General features: G+C 47.6%; 1 protein-coding gene across 2 annotated transcripts in view; it reads left to right on the top strand.

Annotated features, from left to right (window-relative positions):
- Positions 1–162: 162 nt before the first annotated feature.
- CDC45 (cell division cycle 45) overlaps positions 163–17,172 on the top strand; it is a 34,632-nt gene continuing 17,622 nt past the window's right edge. For both annotated transcript variants that reach the window (XM_025857986.2, XM_025857987.2), the window contains exons 1-9: positions 163–662; positions 789–848; positions 1,641–1,733; positions 3,057–3,194; positions 4,167–4,310; positions 10,627–10,682; positions 12,471–12,519; positions 13,866–13,927; positions 15,798–15,848. In XM_025857986.2, coding sequence (XP_025713771.1) covers positions 612–662; positions 789–848; positions 1,641–1,733; positions 3,057–3,194; positions 4,167–4,310; positions 10,627–10,682; positions 12,471–12,519; positions 13,866–13,927; positions 15,798–15,848 — 704 coding nt within the window. In that variant the 5' untranslated portion in view covers positions 163–611. The remainder of the gene's footprint in view (positions 663–788; positions 849–1,640; positions 1,734–3,056; positions 3,195–4,166; positions 4,311–10,626; positions 10,683–12,470; positions 12,520–13,865; positions 13,928–15,797; positions 15,849–17,172) is intronic.

Here is a 17,172-nt window from a genome sequence, read left to right on the forward strand (position 1 = left end):
TCTAAAGTATTTTTTATAACTATTTTAAATTACATTTTTTTAGTACTCCCCTCTAGACGAATTTAGTGAGGCCCACTCTCCTTGTCGACTACAATACCCAGAGTGCACGTAGACCTTCCGGCTTTTGCTGCAGCCATCGAGGATACTGGCGGAAGTAAGCTACACATCCGCCTTCGAACTACGCCGAGAGCTTTTTGAAAATCGTAAACTGACGACTTCGATGTATAAGTGAATTTAATTTATGGCGAGGTTTCTTTTTCCTGGCGTTCCCAGCGGGAGGCAATAGGCTTCTCTTACCAAACTAAAGATGTCCACCAAGTGTCGGATTTGTGGGTAAATGGGAGTCAGGATCGAAGTGGGCGACCGCGTTTGCGTCGTGCCTGTGGATGACGCTCCTGAAGGAGCGGGCCTGACTTTTCCAGCCAGAATGGCGGAGTGCTAGTGCCCGCCTCCAATGTGACCCAATCAGAAAGAGAGAAAAGCTGGGGAACTAAGTAGCGATTGGTTGGATCCTGGGCCAATCGGAAGAGTCCTGATTTGGCGGGAGTGTTGACCGCCGCGGCAGCTCTTGGAATTTCTGCCATAGCTCTCGGGGTCCGGCCGCCGTGGCCATGTTCGTGTCCGATTTCCGCAAGGAGTTCTACGAGGTGGTCCAGAGCCAGGTGACCTCTTTTCTTGGACCTCGTGGCCTTATCGGGGGGAAGGGATGAGAGGGAGCGGCCGTGGGAGGGCACCAGGGGCCAGTGTTCGGGTCTCTGCCTTCAACTGGCCCGCTCTTTTCCCGACAGAGGGTTCTTCTCTTCGTGGCCTCGGACGTGGACGCTCTGTGCGCTTGCAAGATCCTTCAGGTGAGCCTCGCGTACTTTGGAAGGGAAGGGCCGGGGCGAAAGGTGAGGATGCAAGCGGGGCCCCAGGAGGAGTTGGGTGCAGTGGGCTGGGTGTCGGGGCTGGAGGTGAGGAGCCGAGAAGGGAACCGCCCCTCTCCCCACCCCCCATGGTGAGAGCGCAGGCTACCTTAGTGGCTGGAGCAGAGGAAAGCTGGGGAGGGGCACTCTGAGAGGTCGTCTCGCTGGCAGGAGCATTGGGTGGGTTAGAGAAGTATTCGGCAAAAGGCAGGGATACTAGTTAGTATTTTTGCAATAACCTGGGCCAAAAAAATGGTTGCATTGGGGAGACCCTTAGACCTGGATGGAGTGGCTCTCCGCAAGTGTGGGGTTTCAGACAGACGAGTCTGTGACAACTGAGGGCACAGTGGTGTCATAAGTAATACCGGAAATTCAGATTCCTTCGTCTATTAAGGAAGATCATTGGTTCTGTTTTGAATATAATGCAAAGGTTTACATGACCTTTGTTCAGGCCCTTGGGTCAGGAACTACTTCTCAGAAGACCTAGAAATAAGATCAGCTCCCCCCTACCCCCCGCCGATGTTTTCCTTTGGTAATTTTCAAAAATTAGGCAAAGTTGACAGAATGATACAGTGAACAGTCATATCCCCATAACCTAGTTTTTCCCATTAACGTTTTACCATTCTTACTTTATCACATGTCATTCGTTTCTCAATCCATCTTTTTTTTTAAGTGCCTTTCAAAGTAAATTGTAAATTTCCTAAATTTGATAGGTTTGAAATTAATCTCTCTCAGGCCCTGTTCCAGTGCGATCACGTGCAGTATACCCTGGTTCCAGTTTCTGGGTGGCAAGAACTTGAAACTGCATTTCTTGAGCATAAAGAACAGGTATGAGAGAAGTATTTTAGAATAATTAGTCTTATTTTATTCAGTTGCAATTTCTTAATACTTAGTATTCTTTCTATGTCCACAATAGGTTGCATGTATATTAAAGTATCAGCTATATTAGACAGCATGGAGGGAAAAAATGAGCTATACAGGGTGACTTACCCTCAAGTTGTAGAGACAAAATTGACAACCAAAATAAAGATAGTGAATGTGGACACCCTCTAACTTTGAATTTGTGTTGCAGACACTTCATTGTAAGGTGCTTAGAGCTTAGCAGTTTTTGATATGGCCTAGTTAAAATTATGTTAGACTACACTGCTATTACATATTCTCTCTCCAAGAAAAAGGATCCCAGTTTCCAAATGTTAATCCAGGAATATATCTTCTCCCTTTGCAATTTAAACAGTAGAGGCCAGGACTTCTAGTACCTCTGCATGGAGCTATATTGAGAGATGGGACATTTTAGATCCCACAGGGTAGGGCTGGAGTAGGGAAGAGGGTTTTGGGGGGTCTGGGGCCACATTTAGGACTGTATAGCAGAGATAAATCCTTGCCTGGAGCTCCTGTCATCACAGAAGGAGCATACCAGTGCCAACTTGGTATTTATAAGGAAGGGATTTTCTATAGTGATAGGATATAATAAGACTTAATTTAATTTTCTGTTCCCGTTAAGTACGGGCTGCCCAAGACTTGCTACAAATTTATTTATTTTTAAATTTTTTTTAAAGATTTTATTTATTTATTTATTTGAGAGAGAGAATGAGATAGAGAGCATGAGAGGGGAGAGGGTCAGAGGGAGAAGCAGACTCCCTGCTGAGCAGGGAGCCCGATGTGGGACTCGATCCCAGGACTCCAAGATCATGACCTGAGCCAAAGGCAGTCGCTTAACCAACTGAGCCACCCAGGCGCCCAACTTGCTACAAATTTAAACCTGTATAATGCTGTTAGTACAGAGAGACAGCACAGTCCTGCAGGGGACTGAGATCTGAAGAGGCTCTATTATGCATTTGAAGTCTTGGTCTGCTGCTCATCAGCTTCTTGGCCCTTTGCATGAGACTGAGTCATGCTGAGCCTCCACGTGCAGAGACAGACACAGGGCCAGCCATGGGCCTATCTCATGGTGTCATCATGGAAAGGAAAGAGCCTGTGGAGTATAAGCACTAACACAGGCCAGCGCTTGCCATTTTTGGAGCCTCTCACTGTCGGGGCCATGCCTGGTGTCAGGGGCTTGATGTGTCTCAGCAGAAGGACTCAGGCCTAGTATCCTGAAGTGAAGGACCTCCTCAGGGCACTTACTTCACAATGTCTCTCTCTTTTTTCCAGTTCCGTTATTTTATCCTCATAAACTGCGGAGCTAACGTAGACCTATTGGATATCCTTCAGCCTGATGAAGATGCCATATTTTTTGTGTGTGACACCCACAGGCCAGTCAATGTCGTGAATGTATACAATGATGCCCAGGTAACTCAGCCTTTGGGGCCCATGTCTTCCCTGAGTTCTCCCGTCAATCTTTTTGTACCTCTTATGCCACGGACAACACCACACCTGATTCTAAGCAAGGCATGTATCCACCTCCGCTACGGGAGTTGGAACAGCCTGAGGGCAAGAACCTGGTCTTGCTTATCTCTGGTGAGAAACATGGTGCCTAAGTCTTGGAGGCGCTCTGAATACATTTTGGAATTCACTTAACCTGGGAAGTGTAGGGACCAGAACCCTGCACTGAGCCTGCCCTCAGAGCTCAGGCCCAGCTGGCATCATTGAATAAAAGGATCTAGAGGCATTAGCCCTATGAGTGGGGCTAGCACTCTCCCTGCCCATCCGAAGGGTGGTGTGAGGACCAGAAGACGATAGTGTAAGAGGCCACTGTTAGCCTAAAATGGCCATGCTGTACTTCCTTATTGAACTCCAGCAGCAAGCATGGAGCCTGGCACAGGGCAGCCACCTAACCATTCTCTGAGTTGACCCCCCCCACAACCCTCCCACCATGTTATCAAACTGTTGGCCCTGAAGTTCTCTCTCTAAGCGAAATCAGCTTGGAACTGCTTTTAGAGACAAGCAGTATTATTCACTTCGGTATCACACATCTTCATGTCTTCTTTCAGAGTCCAAGTTGCGGGATATTCATTTTGTTTCTTTGGTGTGTGGCATAAGAGGGAGCTTTTTTCTCAGACTTAAGTGACTATGGATAGTTTTTAAATTTTTGGAATTTTTGCATATCATGTGGTACAACTCCAGTGCCTCAGTGAGTGGAAATAAAAACAAGAAAATGCTTGAGAAGTCTGAAATTCTTCTCTCGAACAGGAGACTCTTTGTACAGAAAACTGAATGAGTCAGCTCATTGGGAAATAAGATTCTGCAAGAGAAAAACATGTGGTGGAAAATTTTCTGTCAACGAGAGAGGAGAGTCTTGATTGCTTTTTGTTTTAATCTTAGATCAAACTACTCATTAAACAAGATGATGACCTTGAAGTTCCTGCCTATGATGATATCTTCAGAGATGAAGAAGATGAAGAGCATTCAGGAAGTGAGAGTGACAATGGGTCAGAGCCTTCTGAGAAGCGCACACGGTTGGAAGAGGTGGGTTTGGGCTTCCCCACACTCTTGAGGGATTTGTCGTTCCCAGAGGTCAGAGCTCAGACTGGGCCTGCGGGGCCCACGGTTAGTAGGCATGGGGTGTTGACCCTGGGCTCTGCTATCCCCTGGCTGTGTGGCCTCAGGCAGATAACTGAACTTCTTTGAACTTTGACATCCTTCTCTGTACTGTAGAGTTTTGTCAGAGGAGATGAAACTTAGGATGGCTCAGCTCTTCGCTTAGAGAGCATACATTTTTAAAAAGTGATACAGAGGGGTGGCTGGGTGGCTTAGTCGGTTAAGCGTCCTACTCTTGGTTTTGGCTCAGGTTATGATCTCAGGACCCCCCCTGCGTCGGGCTCCACACTCAGCGCAGAGTCTGCTCAAGATTCTCTCTCCCTCTCCTTCCCACTCTGCTCTTCCCCCTGCTCTCTCTCTAAAATAAATAAAAATAAAGTCTTAAAAAAGAGTGATACAGAGAAACAATAAATAGCATAAGCATCAGCTCCCTTCCCCACTTTCTCAAGACTCGCTGTCTGCAGTCACAATGGAGGAACAACATGGGTCTGTGGCTCTCAGCCAGGCTCAGTCCCCAGTGGTCATTCCAGGGGGAGCATCTTGTGTGCAAAGATAAGAGTGGTTTCAGCCTCGTGAGTTTTGGGTCTGAGGTGCTTGCCCAATCTGGGGCCTGGCCAACAGGAAGTGGCCTACCCAATGCAGTGGCTTCTGCTACATGGAAAATTAAAGGTGGCAGGTGGTTCTTCCTTTAACAGGAGGCCCATGTTTTATTCTAGTGTTCAGTGTTGTAGATGAAGCTGATGCCCTTTGGCTCCCAATCCTTGGTGTGCGTGCTGAAATTTGCCTCTGAAATGTTTTGGGGTCTTCCCTTCATCCTTGGCCTGACGTTTTCCAATAAGGTGCGTTAGCAGAGCTCTTTTGAGCCATTTTGGGGACATTCAGGACATTCTGCCCATCTAGGGGGCATGTCCTACAAAGGTAGGAATGTTTTCTCCTTGCCTTCCCTGCCTTTGACCAGTCCCTTCTCTAGAGTTCTGGGTGGTCTGATCAAGAACTTCATGCACATTCTTAGATTCTCTTTCCTCTTGTCCAGCTCTTTATCTGCTCCACTGTCTAGCCAACTTCTGGTCTTCATCTTCTAATCTTTGATTTCTAAGAGCTCTTTTTTTGTTATCTGATGCTCTTTTTTTTTATAGCATTCTTTTATCTGTTAATGAGTTGCTTTCCATCGGGCCCCAAATATCAATATCTGGTGGGATTTTCCCTGGGAACATTCACATTCTGCAGATTAGGGTCTTGGAAATCTCCATCCAGACTAATAAGTATATTTCAGCACCTAATACGTGCCGGGTATCGATTAGGTCTAGGGTCCCCAGGGGAGAACAAAGTCCTGCCTTCACAAAGCTTCCTTTCCAGTGGGTCAGACATAATGGAATGTGTAAATGAGCAGAGTTCAAGGAGGGTTTCAGGTGGAGAGCTGTGTCGAATGAGGAAAACTAAAGCAAGGTAAGGGGCTAGAGAGGGAATGGGCTGCTTTTATGAATGTGGCCGTGGACACTTGACCTGAATGAGGAAGGGAGGAGCCAGGAAGATCCTTAGGATCTTCTCTGCATCCAGTGTGGAGTGTCCACAGATGCAAGGGCTCTGTGGAGGGAACAGGCAAGCGAGAATTGACCAGCGGGTTTGGCAGTAAAGAGAATGTCGATGGTTCATGATGAGATGTCAGAACATGTCAGAGCTTCCATTAACATTTTTAGTGCATCTATTTGGAATCTGAGTTTGTGAGTGCTTTCTATAATACTCATATAATATACATAATTTCCCACCGGCATTTTTTTTCTTTTAGAAGTTTTATAATTTTAGTGTTTTTTTAATTCTTTATTTAAATTCAACTTAGTTAACATATACTGTATTATTAGTTTTAGGGGTAGAATTTAGTGATTCATCATTTGCATATAACCCCCAGTGCTCATTGCTTCAAGCGCCCTCCTTAATGCCCATCACCCAGTTACCCCATCCCCCCATCCACCTCCCCTCCAGCAACCCTCAGTTTGTTTCCTAGGGATCAGCATCTCTTATGGTTTGTCTCCCTCTCTATTTTCATCTTATTTTATTTTTCCTTCCCTTCCCCTATGTTCATCTGTTTTATATCTTAAATTCCACATATGAGTGAAATTGTATGGTATTTGTCTTTGACTGACTTATTTTGCTTAGCATAATACCCTCTAGTTCCATCCACATCATTGCAAAGTGGCAAAATTTCATTCTTTTTGATGGTTGAGTAATAATTCCAGTGTGTGTGTGTGTGTGTGTGTGTGTGTGTATGTATATATATATATATATATATATATATATATATATATATATATACACTTATATATACATATATCCCACATCTCCTTTATACATTTATCTGTTGATGGACGTCTGGGGTCTTTGCATATTTTGGCTATTGTGGACATTGCTGCTATAAACATGGGGATGCAGATGCCCCTTTGAATCACTATATTTGAATCCTTTGGATAAATACCTAGTAGTGCAATTGCTGGGTCATAGGAGGAAAAATGCTGTTTTCCAGAGTTTTTATTCTGATATTTTTCTAATGTATACAACACTTAAAAAGATAGTACAGTGAATACCCATATACCCTTCATCTGGATTCATCAATTTTTCACATTTTCCACACTTTTGCCAATTTACCTTTCTATATATATATATATATTTTTTGCTAGTTCATTTGAGAATAAGTTGCAGACACCATGATGCTTCCTGACAAATTCTTCCATATGCATCTCCTAAGAACATTCTCCTCTATAAACACAGCACCATTATCATACATAAGAAATTAGTAATGTCATCTAGTCAACCCCTATTTCAATTTCTTTAATTGTCCCCAAAATAGATTTTGTAGTTGTTTTTGTGTATATGGTTGGCACATTTGCATTTAGCTCTTCTCTTAATTGTCTTTTCTTTTATTTTTTTTTAAGATTTTATTTATTTATTTGAGAGAGAGAGAATGAGAGATAGAGAGCACGAGAGGGAAGAGGGTCAGAGGGAGAAGCAGACTCCCTGCTGAGCAGGGAGCCCGATGCGGGACTCGATCCCAGGACTCCAGGATCATGACCTGAGCCAAAGGCAGTCGCTTAACCAACTGAGCCACCCAGGCGCTCTCTTAATTGTCTTTTAACCTAGACCAGGACCCCATATCTTTTTTTCTGTTTTGTTTTGAATGACATTGGAGGCCAGTCCAGTTTTCTGGTATTTATCACTTGTTCATGGAATACTTTTACTTGCTCCTCTAACTTTGCATTTGCTGTCATCCAAGTTTAGGCCTACATGCCTGATTTTAATAAAAGTTAACACTTTTTTTTTTAAAGATTTTATTTATTTATTTGAGAGAGAGGGAGAGCACAAAGGGAGAGTGAGAGGGAGAAGCAGACTCCCCGCTGAGCAGGAGCCCGATGTGGGACTCGATCCCAGGGCCCTGAGATGATGACCTTAGCTGAAGGCAGACGCTTAACCGACTGAGCCACGCAGGCGCCCAAAAGTTAACACTTTGGAGAATACTTCAAATGTAATTAAATCTGCATGATTTGTAAATACACTTGTATCCAAGATATATTCTCAGAAGTATGTTTATTGATACGGGTGCACACTCAAAAGAGATTTAGAGAAAACAGACTATACATATAGAAATCTTAGCTTCCTTTACCTCCCTTACTCTCCTCTATTTATAATGTAAGTTTCTTAAAAATAGACTGTGTACATTTAGATTCACACCATACAGTGGGATAAATTTTGCTTCAACAACAGAACATGATTATAAAACTCAAGAGGTTAAGGGAAGCCTATTATATTTACCCAGTTTCTACTCAGTATGTTCTTTCTTCCATCCTGATGTTCCAGGGTTTTTTCTTTTGTCATATTCTTTCTGTTTTTAGAAATGCCTTTAGTTTAACCATTTTTTTTTCTTTTTTTTTGAGGCAGTCTGCTGGCAGTAAATTCACTTGGTTTTCCTTTTTCTGAGAATTTCTTGATTTTTCTCTTCTTTCCTGCAAGATATTTTCCCTCTGTGTGGGATTCAGAGTTAACAGTTCTTTTTTGTCTGCACTTGAAAATGTTACACTCCTTCTGGCCTCTGTGGTTTCTAGTGAGAAGTCTGCTGCCATTCAGATTGTTTTATCCCGTGGGTAAGATGTCATTTTTCTTTTGCTCTTTTTTGAGATTTAAAAAAAATTGGGGGGACGCCTGGGTGGCTCAGTTGGTTAAGCGGCTGCCTTCGGCCCGGGTCACGATCCCAGGGTCCTGGGATCGAGTCCCACATTGGGCTCCTTGCTCAGCGGGGAGCCTGCTTCTCCCTCTCCCTCTGCTTGTGCTCTCTCTGTCAAATAAATAGAATCTTTAAAAAAATAAATAAAAAAAATTTGGGGCTCTAATGGTCAGAAGTTTAATTACGATGTGTCTTGGCGTGGATTTCTTTGGGCTTAACCTATTGGGATTCAGTCAGCTTCTTGAATCTGTAGGTTTCTCTCCCTTGCCAAATTTTGAGCCATATTTCTTCATTTCAGCCATTATTTCTTCAAGTGTGTTTTCAGCCAGTCCTCTTTCTCAGCTTCTTCCAGGACACCAATGCCATGAAGGGTAGGTCTTCTGTTGTAGGCTCACATGTTACTGAGGTTCTGTACATTTTTCCAGTCTGTTTTCCCTCTCTTGATCAGACTGGGATAATTTCTGTCATTGTCTCTGCTGGTTCTTTCCTCCGTTCCTCCATTCTGCTCTTGAGCCCAACCACTGAGTTTCTATGTCAGTTATTGTACTTTACAGTTGTAAATTTCTCTTTGTTTCTTCTCTATTTTTCTACTTATTTGCAAAAGCTTCCTTTTTTTCTTCATGTGTTTCAGCTGTTTCTAATTGCCCATTGAGGCATTTTTGTGGTGGCTGCTTTAAAATCTTTGTCAGATAATTCTAACATCTTTGTTATCTTGGTGTTGGCATTTATGGGTTTCCTTTTTTTGTGTTCATTTGAGATCTTCCTGGTTCCTGTGGTATGATGAGTGCTTTTCACATGAAACCTGAACATTTTTATATTATGTTTTGAGATTCTGGGTCTTATATAAGCCTTCTGTTTTATCTGCTTTCTCTGACATCACTCTGGCAAAGGATGGGCGGGCAGCATGGTGCCTTTATAGCCAGGTGGAGGCAGAAGTTCAAGGTCCTCTACTTGACCTCCGTTAGCCAGTGAGAGGAGTGGCTCTTTGTTACCGCTGGGCAAGGAAGGTCCAGGCTCACTACTTGGCTGCCTCTGATACCACCCCAGTGAGCATGTTGGGAGGTGTTGCAAGTGAAAGGTGGAGGTGTTACATTATAGCTGGGAGGTGTTCACCAGGGTGGGAGTCTGGGCTCCCACTTGGTCTTTGCTGGGTGGGTAGGGGCAGGGCCGCACTGGTTTTGGTGGTGGTGGCTAGAGTAGACCAGTTATTGTCTAAAAGTTTTCTGTCTTTCAAGGCTGCTTCTCTGGGTCCTTGGCTTTTGTTGGGGATTTTTTTCTTCTGTGCTTGTTGATGTTTCCAGGTTGCCAGCTTCTTCAGCTTCAAGTCTGGGATATATAAGCCAAAACGAAAACCCAGGGAACTCATCTGCATGTCAGTCCTCAGGTCCTAGGATCCCCAGCTGGTTGGCCTTCCTCTCCACCTTCCAGAGTCTCATTTTGTTTGCTTTATATATATCGACAGGATTTTCAGATAAATTTAGTGGACATATAGGGAAAATTAGATGGAAAATTTCCATCTTTCTGGAAGCAGAAGTCTCGGCACCCTAGATTTGTAAACCCGCCATACCACCTTGTGCCTTTCCTGTGAGAACTAAAGGGATCGTGCCTATAAAACTACAATAGTGGCTGGCACGCGGAGGGACATAGGAAATATTCGCGTTTATTAATCTGGTGGGGAAGCCAGTACGAAGTGACGATGCGCTTATCCTGGCTCACACAGTGGTAGGGGCAGTGGAAGGCTGGCCTGGACAGGTGGAGTGCATGGATAGTGTAGCCGGAGCAGGCGCTGGGGAAGCATCTGCGCCCATCCACAGTCCGGTGTTCTCAGTGCCAGAGGGGTCCTGGCTGTTCCCCACCTCAGTTCCTCCCTCCTCCAGGACCAGCCTGAGCTCAGGACATGGGAATGAATGACCCATGTTTTCCCTCGGGGGTTCTGTGCCCAGTGGTTTCTGCCTCATTAGAACCTTCTTGGGCCACAGGGATACATTCCTGGCTTCTTTGTTCAGCCCTTTGTTCTCTTTGTCCTCACCTCAGGAGATAGTGGCACAAACCATGAAGAGGAGGCAGCGAAGAGAGTGGGAGGCCCGGAGGTGAGTATGCACTTCAAGCAATACCCTGTACCACAGAGCCCGTAATCCCTGTAGGGTACCTGTGTTTTCCATGGGGCCCGGATACATTTTTTTTTTCCCCATTTGAGGAGAATTCATTTAGTTTAGAAACTTCAGGGTCGGTGGCTCCAGGAATGAGCATGTGGCCCCTGCATTGGAGAAGAGCTCTGGGTCCCCTCTGTATCACCCTGTGGTCTCACGAGTGGCAGGACTAGGCCCAGAGGTCACCCAAATATATGCTGTTAGGGGTGAGAGCCCCTTGTCTTTTATTTTTGTAGTTTTCCGGATGTACTTTTATTTGTAAGTTCTTTATAAATGAGATAGATGCTAATTGTGTAAAGGTTTTCATAGAAAAAAGTGTGTGAAAAGGAAAGCGAATTATTCATAATTCCTTTCCATATTGCAAATTTAAAAAGTAAAGTGCTCTAGGGGCGCATGGGTGGCTCAGTTGGTTGAGCATCCAACTCTTGGTTTTAGCTCAGGTCATGATCTCACAGTCATGGATCAAGCCCTGCACCTGGCTCTGTGCTTGGTAGGAGTCTGCTTCAGATTCTCTCTCCTTCTCCCTCCTGCTCACTCTTTCTCAAATGAATAAATAAAATCTTAAAAAAAAAAAAGTGAAATGCTTAAAAAAAAAGAAAATGGGCTCCTGGGTGCCTCAGTCGTTGGGTGTCTGCCTTCGGCTCAGGTCATGATCTCTGGGTCCTGGGATCGAGCCCCGCATCGGGCTCCCTGCTCAGCAGGAAGCCTGCTTCTCCCTCTTCCCCCTGCCTGTGCTCTCTCTCACTATCTCTGTCTCTCTCTCTTGAATAAATAAAATCTTTGGTTTTTTTTTTTAAGAATTTATTTATTTATTTGACAGAGAGAGACACAGCAAGAGAGGGAACACAAGCAGGGGGAGTGGGAGAGGGAGAAGCAGTCTTCCTGCTGAGCAGAGCCTAATGCAGGGCTCGATCCCAGGACCCTGGGATCGTGACCTGAGCCGAAGGCAGACACTTAACAACTGAGCCACCCAGGCACCCCGAATAAATAAAATCTTTAAAAAAAAAAAACAACTGGAAAGGTTAGTGTAGCTTGAGGTGACTGTGCAACAGTGCTGTTGAGCTGAGAATTCCTTGCTGGGTCCCGTCCTTGAAGGTCTCCGCTGTTCCAGCTGAGGGTGTTGTGCTCAGCCACCCCCTCATGGAAGGACAATGAAATACTATTTTGGGAAGTATAAGAAAAGAAAAATGAATATAATCCATATTCACTGATCGGAAGAGATTCTGACTTTGGATCAATCTTCCTGGGGTACCCATGCTTGTAGATATTTTATATGATCGTAATAGGCACCTAATTTTGCATTTTTTCACTTAATATAACCATTTTTGATAGTTCCAAATAATCTGCACTGTGCTTACTTGGCCAGTCCCTTTCTTTTTTGAACTAGAGGTTACTTCCAGTATTTTGCCACGACAAGTAGAGCTGCAATGAACAACCTTGTACACACAGTGCTTTCTTTCTTGTCCCTTTGAACTGTTGTCTTAGGATAATTTCTTAGAAGTGGGATTCTGGGACTATTCTATGCCGTTTTATGTCTTTTATTGCCACAAGCCTTTTATGTCAACATTACTCCCTTCCCTGCCCTGTACACGTACACTCTGTGAAAGGGTCTTTAAGTGGATGACTTAATCTGTCTCTCTCTGAGTACTGTCAAGTTTTAGCATTTTCCAAATGTTGGTCTTCCTTGCACTGCTTCCTGTTGAGGACCTGCCTTTTATGTCGTTACAGAAGAGACATCCTCTTTGACTATGAACAGTATGAATATCATGGGACGTCGGTACGTATGGATAGGTGTACTTCACCATAGAGTTCTGATTCTAGGGGTCAGTGTCCTAAAACACGAGGAGGAATGAGCATAGGTTTTAGAACTACGAAAGCCTGGTTTGAATCTGCGCCCCACAACTTCCACTGTGTGACCTAGGGCAGATGGGGCAGCCTCTCTGAGACTTAAGCTTCTCCTCCATAAAAGGAAGAGAACTACCCTCATTTCTGAGGCAGTTCTTAGGCTGGTCCTGCACACCCAATAGGTGCCCATAGGACAGTAGCTATTTGTTCATCATCAAAAATACAAAACAGTCTATTTCAGTCCCTGTGCAAGAAGATAAGCTCTAGAATTACAGAGGCCCATCACTGTGTGTTATGGAACAGAATTTCATGTGGGAAACATAGGTGTTGACTCTGGTAGTGTTGAGCAGAGCTCAGGGCTTTAAGGAGCCCTAGAAAATAAGTTTCCAGTAAAATATCATGTGTTTAGTACTAGCATTTGGCCCTGGGACCTTGAACTCTGAACACCATATTTCCAGTATCCCTTTTACTGTCAAGGTCCCATCATCCTTTGAAGGATCGTCTTTTGCCCTCTCTGCTCTGCCCCAGGACGTGGAAAATTCTAAGCAGTGGGTGAGGCGGGTGGGGAGGCAGATGCCTGGTTCCCACCAAATTTGTGGACCATTCCCTTGGAAATCCTCTCTGGTGGGCAGCCCAGTGTCACACAGCTAATGGGACTTTAGAGTCTTCTGGCCGGGCACTGATCCCCATTGTTGTCTCCTACCAAAACCCAGACTCTGCTCACAGGGAGCTAGATGCTTCTGTCTGCAGACAGGCCTGTTAGAAAGATCTTCCTCACAGAGGTCCTGAGGCATCCTCCCTCTTTAACGTCCAGGTAATGGGAACCAAGGCCCTGCCTCACCCAGCCTTCCTGGGAGTGTGTGTGTGTATAAGGCCACCAGCCAGCTGGGAAGAGCATGTGGACATAGGCCCCCAACCTCCTGGCTTCAGTGCCTCCCCAGGTATCACCGAGGCACCTGGTGAGATGTCTAGAGGCTCTAGCACAGTGCTATACCCAGATGGTCTCCCTTGCATGATGAAGTGTACACACAGGAATGACTAGTTAGCAGAGGAGACCGTGCAAGTCACTTGAGTTACTCTGTCTTCTTCCCTCAGTTTGGCCTTCCCTATCCACCCATGCTTCCTTCCCTATCTGGGAAGACCTTCAGTCTGAAGGGGCTTGGCTGGGATCCTAGACAGCTCAGGTCTGGCCCAGCTGTGCAGCCCAGCCCTCCCCCCGCCAACCTCCCCGCCATGAGCACAGCTGCCTTGGACCTCAGGCTTCTTTCTTTCTTGCAGTCAGCCATGGTGATGTTCGACTTGGCATGGATGATGTCCAAGGACTTGAATGATATGCTGTGGTATGTAGGCCCCATCAAGACCAGTGCTGTGTGGAGCTTCCTTCTCCAAGTAGCTCTGTCTTCCCACAGAACAGGCTCTGGAGGAAGACATCACTGTGCGGTTCCCACCAGGAATATTGGATACAGCCCATTTCCAGGAATTTGCATAGCCCTGGTTTTCTTTCTATGAGACTCTTGGCTGCATACGAACTCCTGGGGGAAATGGGAGGGAGCACTGTTGGGTGCAGAGGGTCGAGGGTGGGGCTGGACTACAGCTCTGCCCTTCCCACCCTACCACTCAGCTTTGCTGCCTGGTAAATTTGGGTAACAGAAGGAGCATGAGATATGAACAAGACAGCCTTTGCTAGGCATCTTTGCACCCCTGACGTGCGGTGAAATCTGGTACAGGAATACCCATTAGCCCACCTCTGAGTTTGCTACATGGGCTGTAAACACAAGTGCTCAACACAACCTAGGTTGGTTTAGAAACTAAAGCCAGAGTCTGAGCAAAGAAAGTCGCGATCTGGCCTGCTCCACCCCCTCAGCGCTCTGCTCCCATCCTGGTTTTCTCCTCCAGGAGATAAGGAGAAATCTCCCGGCCCTGAGCCCACGGTGGGAATTGTAATGGTCTTTGCTGAATCAGGGTCTTAGGACAGCCCGGGGCTGGGGCAGGACCGAGGCACTGGCCACACCTAAGCCCAGGGGTGCTCTGTCCTCACCCTGAGCCGGTGCCCAGCTGTGGACCCACTTGTCATCCTCGGACACCTGGCTCAGCTCTCTTTGCCTCAGGTCCTCCTCCAGGGTGTGGACTGACAATCCCATACCCTGGCACAGGGGCCAGCTTGTGCATCAAGAGATCTTGCAGTAAGGTCAGGTGGGAGCCCTGTACTGTGTCCTGTAGCCACAGCATGTTACTGCCATGTCGGCATTGGGGAGCCTTTGGTGAACACCTGCTGTATGCTCAGGTGCCCACTCACAACAGCCCACTCATGACAAGCACCCCCAGTTTAACATTGATGTCAGAATATGCCCCTGTGAAATGTCTCCAGAAAACTCCAGAAAAAGCACAAGGACAAATGCAAAATAACCTAATACAAAATGTATGCGTGGAAAGGTTGGAAGGAGGAAGGGTGGGTCGAGGAAGATATAGCAGGGTGGCATTTTTTGAAGAGGACCCTCTGAGGAGGGGCTCAGTGTACTGAGAGATATGGTGCTCAGGCACCCTGCCCACAGGCGAAGCTTGCAGGGCCTCCCCTGCCTCACTTGCACCCAGCATCTCTGTCTATTCTCGGCTCTGGCCCCAGAGGAGGGTCTTGAAGGACGCGGCCTGGGGACTGACCTAGGGTACACACCTGAGGTCCTGGTCCCTCCTGCCATGGGCTGGCCGTGACCCAGGTCAAGTCAACCTGGGTCTCCATTATCATCTCGTGCACAAAAGATGAGCTAAGAGACAGGAGCTTGGAAGACTCTTAGAAGGCCTAAATGCTGTTACTCTGTGTCCCATCATTTCAAGACAGGGAGACATGGGCGTGATGAGGGTCTGCTGTGCTGCAGGGCACATTGCAGAGGGGGCAGGTGGCACGAGGGGCTCGGAGGTAGAATGACATGCCAGGACCCACCAGCGCCTGAATATGGTGTCTGCTATAGTCCCACTCCAGCAGGATGAGGGTGGAGAGTGGTGGGGTCAGCTAGGACAGACAGCGTCAGGCCTGCCGTCCCGGCCCTGGGAGATCTCCCTTCTGGGTCCCGCAAGCTCCCACGGCAGTGACACTGTGCTGGGAACCCAGAGTTGGCCCCGTGACCTTTTTACCCTGCAGAGGAGAGACTGCCTGTCCGATGGTGGGCCTGGGCCGGACGCTCCTATGAGCTTTGTTGCTCTTTTCTCTTCCAGGTGGGCCATCGTTGGACTAACAGACCAGTGGGTACAAGACAAGATCACTCAGTAAGGATGTGCTCCCTCGGGCTGTCCGAGGTTGGCCTGTGCTATGGCCATGTGCATGGCCTGGCTGCAGCCCCAGTTTGCAATGGGAAGATGGGTGGCAGAGCCCTGTTGAGGAGGGAGCTGGCCTTGGGCCTAGGTCCTCGTCACTGAGGAAGGGCTTAGGACTAGGACCTGTGGTGGAGTGGTGTGTGGCCTGGTGTAGATGCTTTGTCCACCCTCAGGGAGCCCAGCAGATGGAGCCAGAGGTGAGAGGAGGGAGCTTGGTCTCCCGGCTCTCCATATGCCCTTGCACGGGGCTGGGAGGAGGAGGTGAGGGCCCCAGGAATCCTGCCAGGGAGGGTGGATGTGATCTCAAAGGCAGGGGAAGGCTGGCAAGGACAGCCAGGAGGACTGGCATGGAGCCGAATCCTCTTTTGCCTCTCGGTGGGCAGGCTTTGGTGCTCCCCATCACTCCTGATGGAGAGCTGAAGGGCTACCCCAGAATGCAGACACCGCGGAGGCATGGGGTATCGGCATCCCCTCTCATCCTCAGTCTGGTGGCCATCAGGTGGGAACTCCAAGGGAATCAACAGGGATCCATACCCTAACCCTGTCCAAGGGCACCCTAGCCTGTCACCTGGCACAGCTTCTGTGCATACTGGACTCCTTGTGCAATTTGCAGAAGCCCCTGTGCCCCCATTTCCTGCCTCTCCCATCCCACTCTGCCCACCTGAGTCCTGCGGTATAGCCCAGGGACCCAGGAGGGTTCTGAGTCTCACAGGCCTGGACACCTTGCTGGGCCTTGCTCCCCCTTCTGTGTTAAGGATGGCATGGGGTGTGTGCAGTGACGGGCACCATCCCTGACCTGTGGCAGCCCCTCAGGCGAGGCTCCACTGTCACTGTCCTGCTCAGTGGCCACCTGCAGGTGGACCTGGACTGGGGTTCTGCCCTCCCCTGCTGTGCTCCGGAGCACTTCCTGTGCAGGATCCACACCCTCTGGTGGGATTACTGACACTATGTGATCTGTCCACTTGACCGTGGCTGGTAGACAGGGCCGTGGCCTCCACAGTGCCTGCCCTCAGGAGGCCTCAAAAAAGTCTGGTCAGGACATCTGCCGCCCAGAGGAGAGTGGAAAGGGGACAGGGACACAGCCAGAGCCCACCCCTCCCAGCTCTCGCCTCACACCCCCGGCCGCCAGGCCCTGGTGCCGGAGCCACAGTTGGCTTCTCCACAGTGGTGGTGGAGCTCCGTCAGTCGTGGCAGGAACAGCCCATGTGGTGGGCCAGCCCCTAAGCCTGGGCGGGGGGGGGGCCCACCCCCCGAGGGAAGGAGGGAAGCCACGTGG

This window comes from Callorhinus ursinus, unplaced genomic scaffold (assembly GCF_003265705.2).
Source record: "Callorhinus ursinus isolate GAN/ISIS: 27379988/994484 unplaced genomic scaffold, GSC_fseal_2.0 scaffold115, whole genome shotgun sequence".
Lineage (NCBI taxonomy): Eukaryota > Metazoa > Chordata > Mammalia > Carnivora > Otariidae > Callorhinus > Callorhinus ursinus.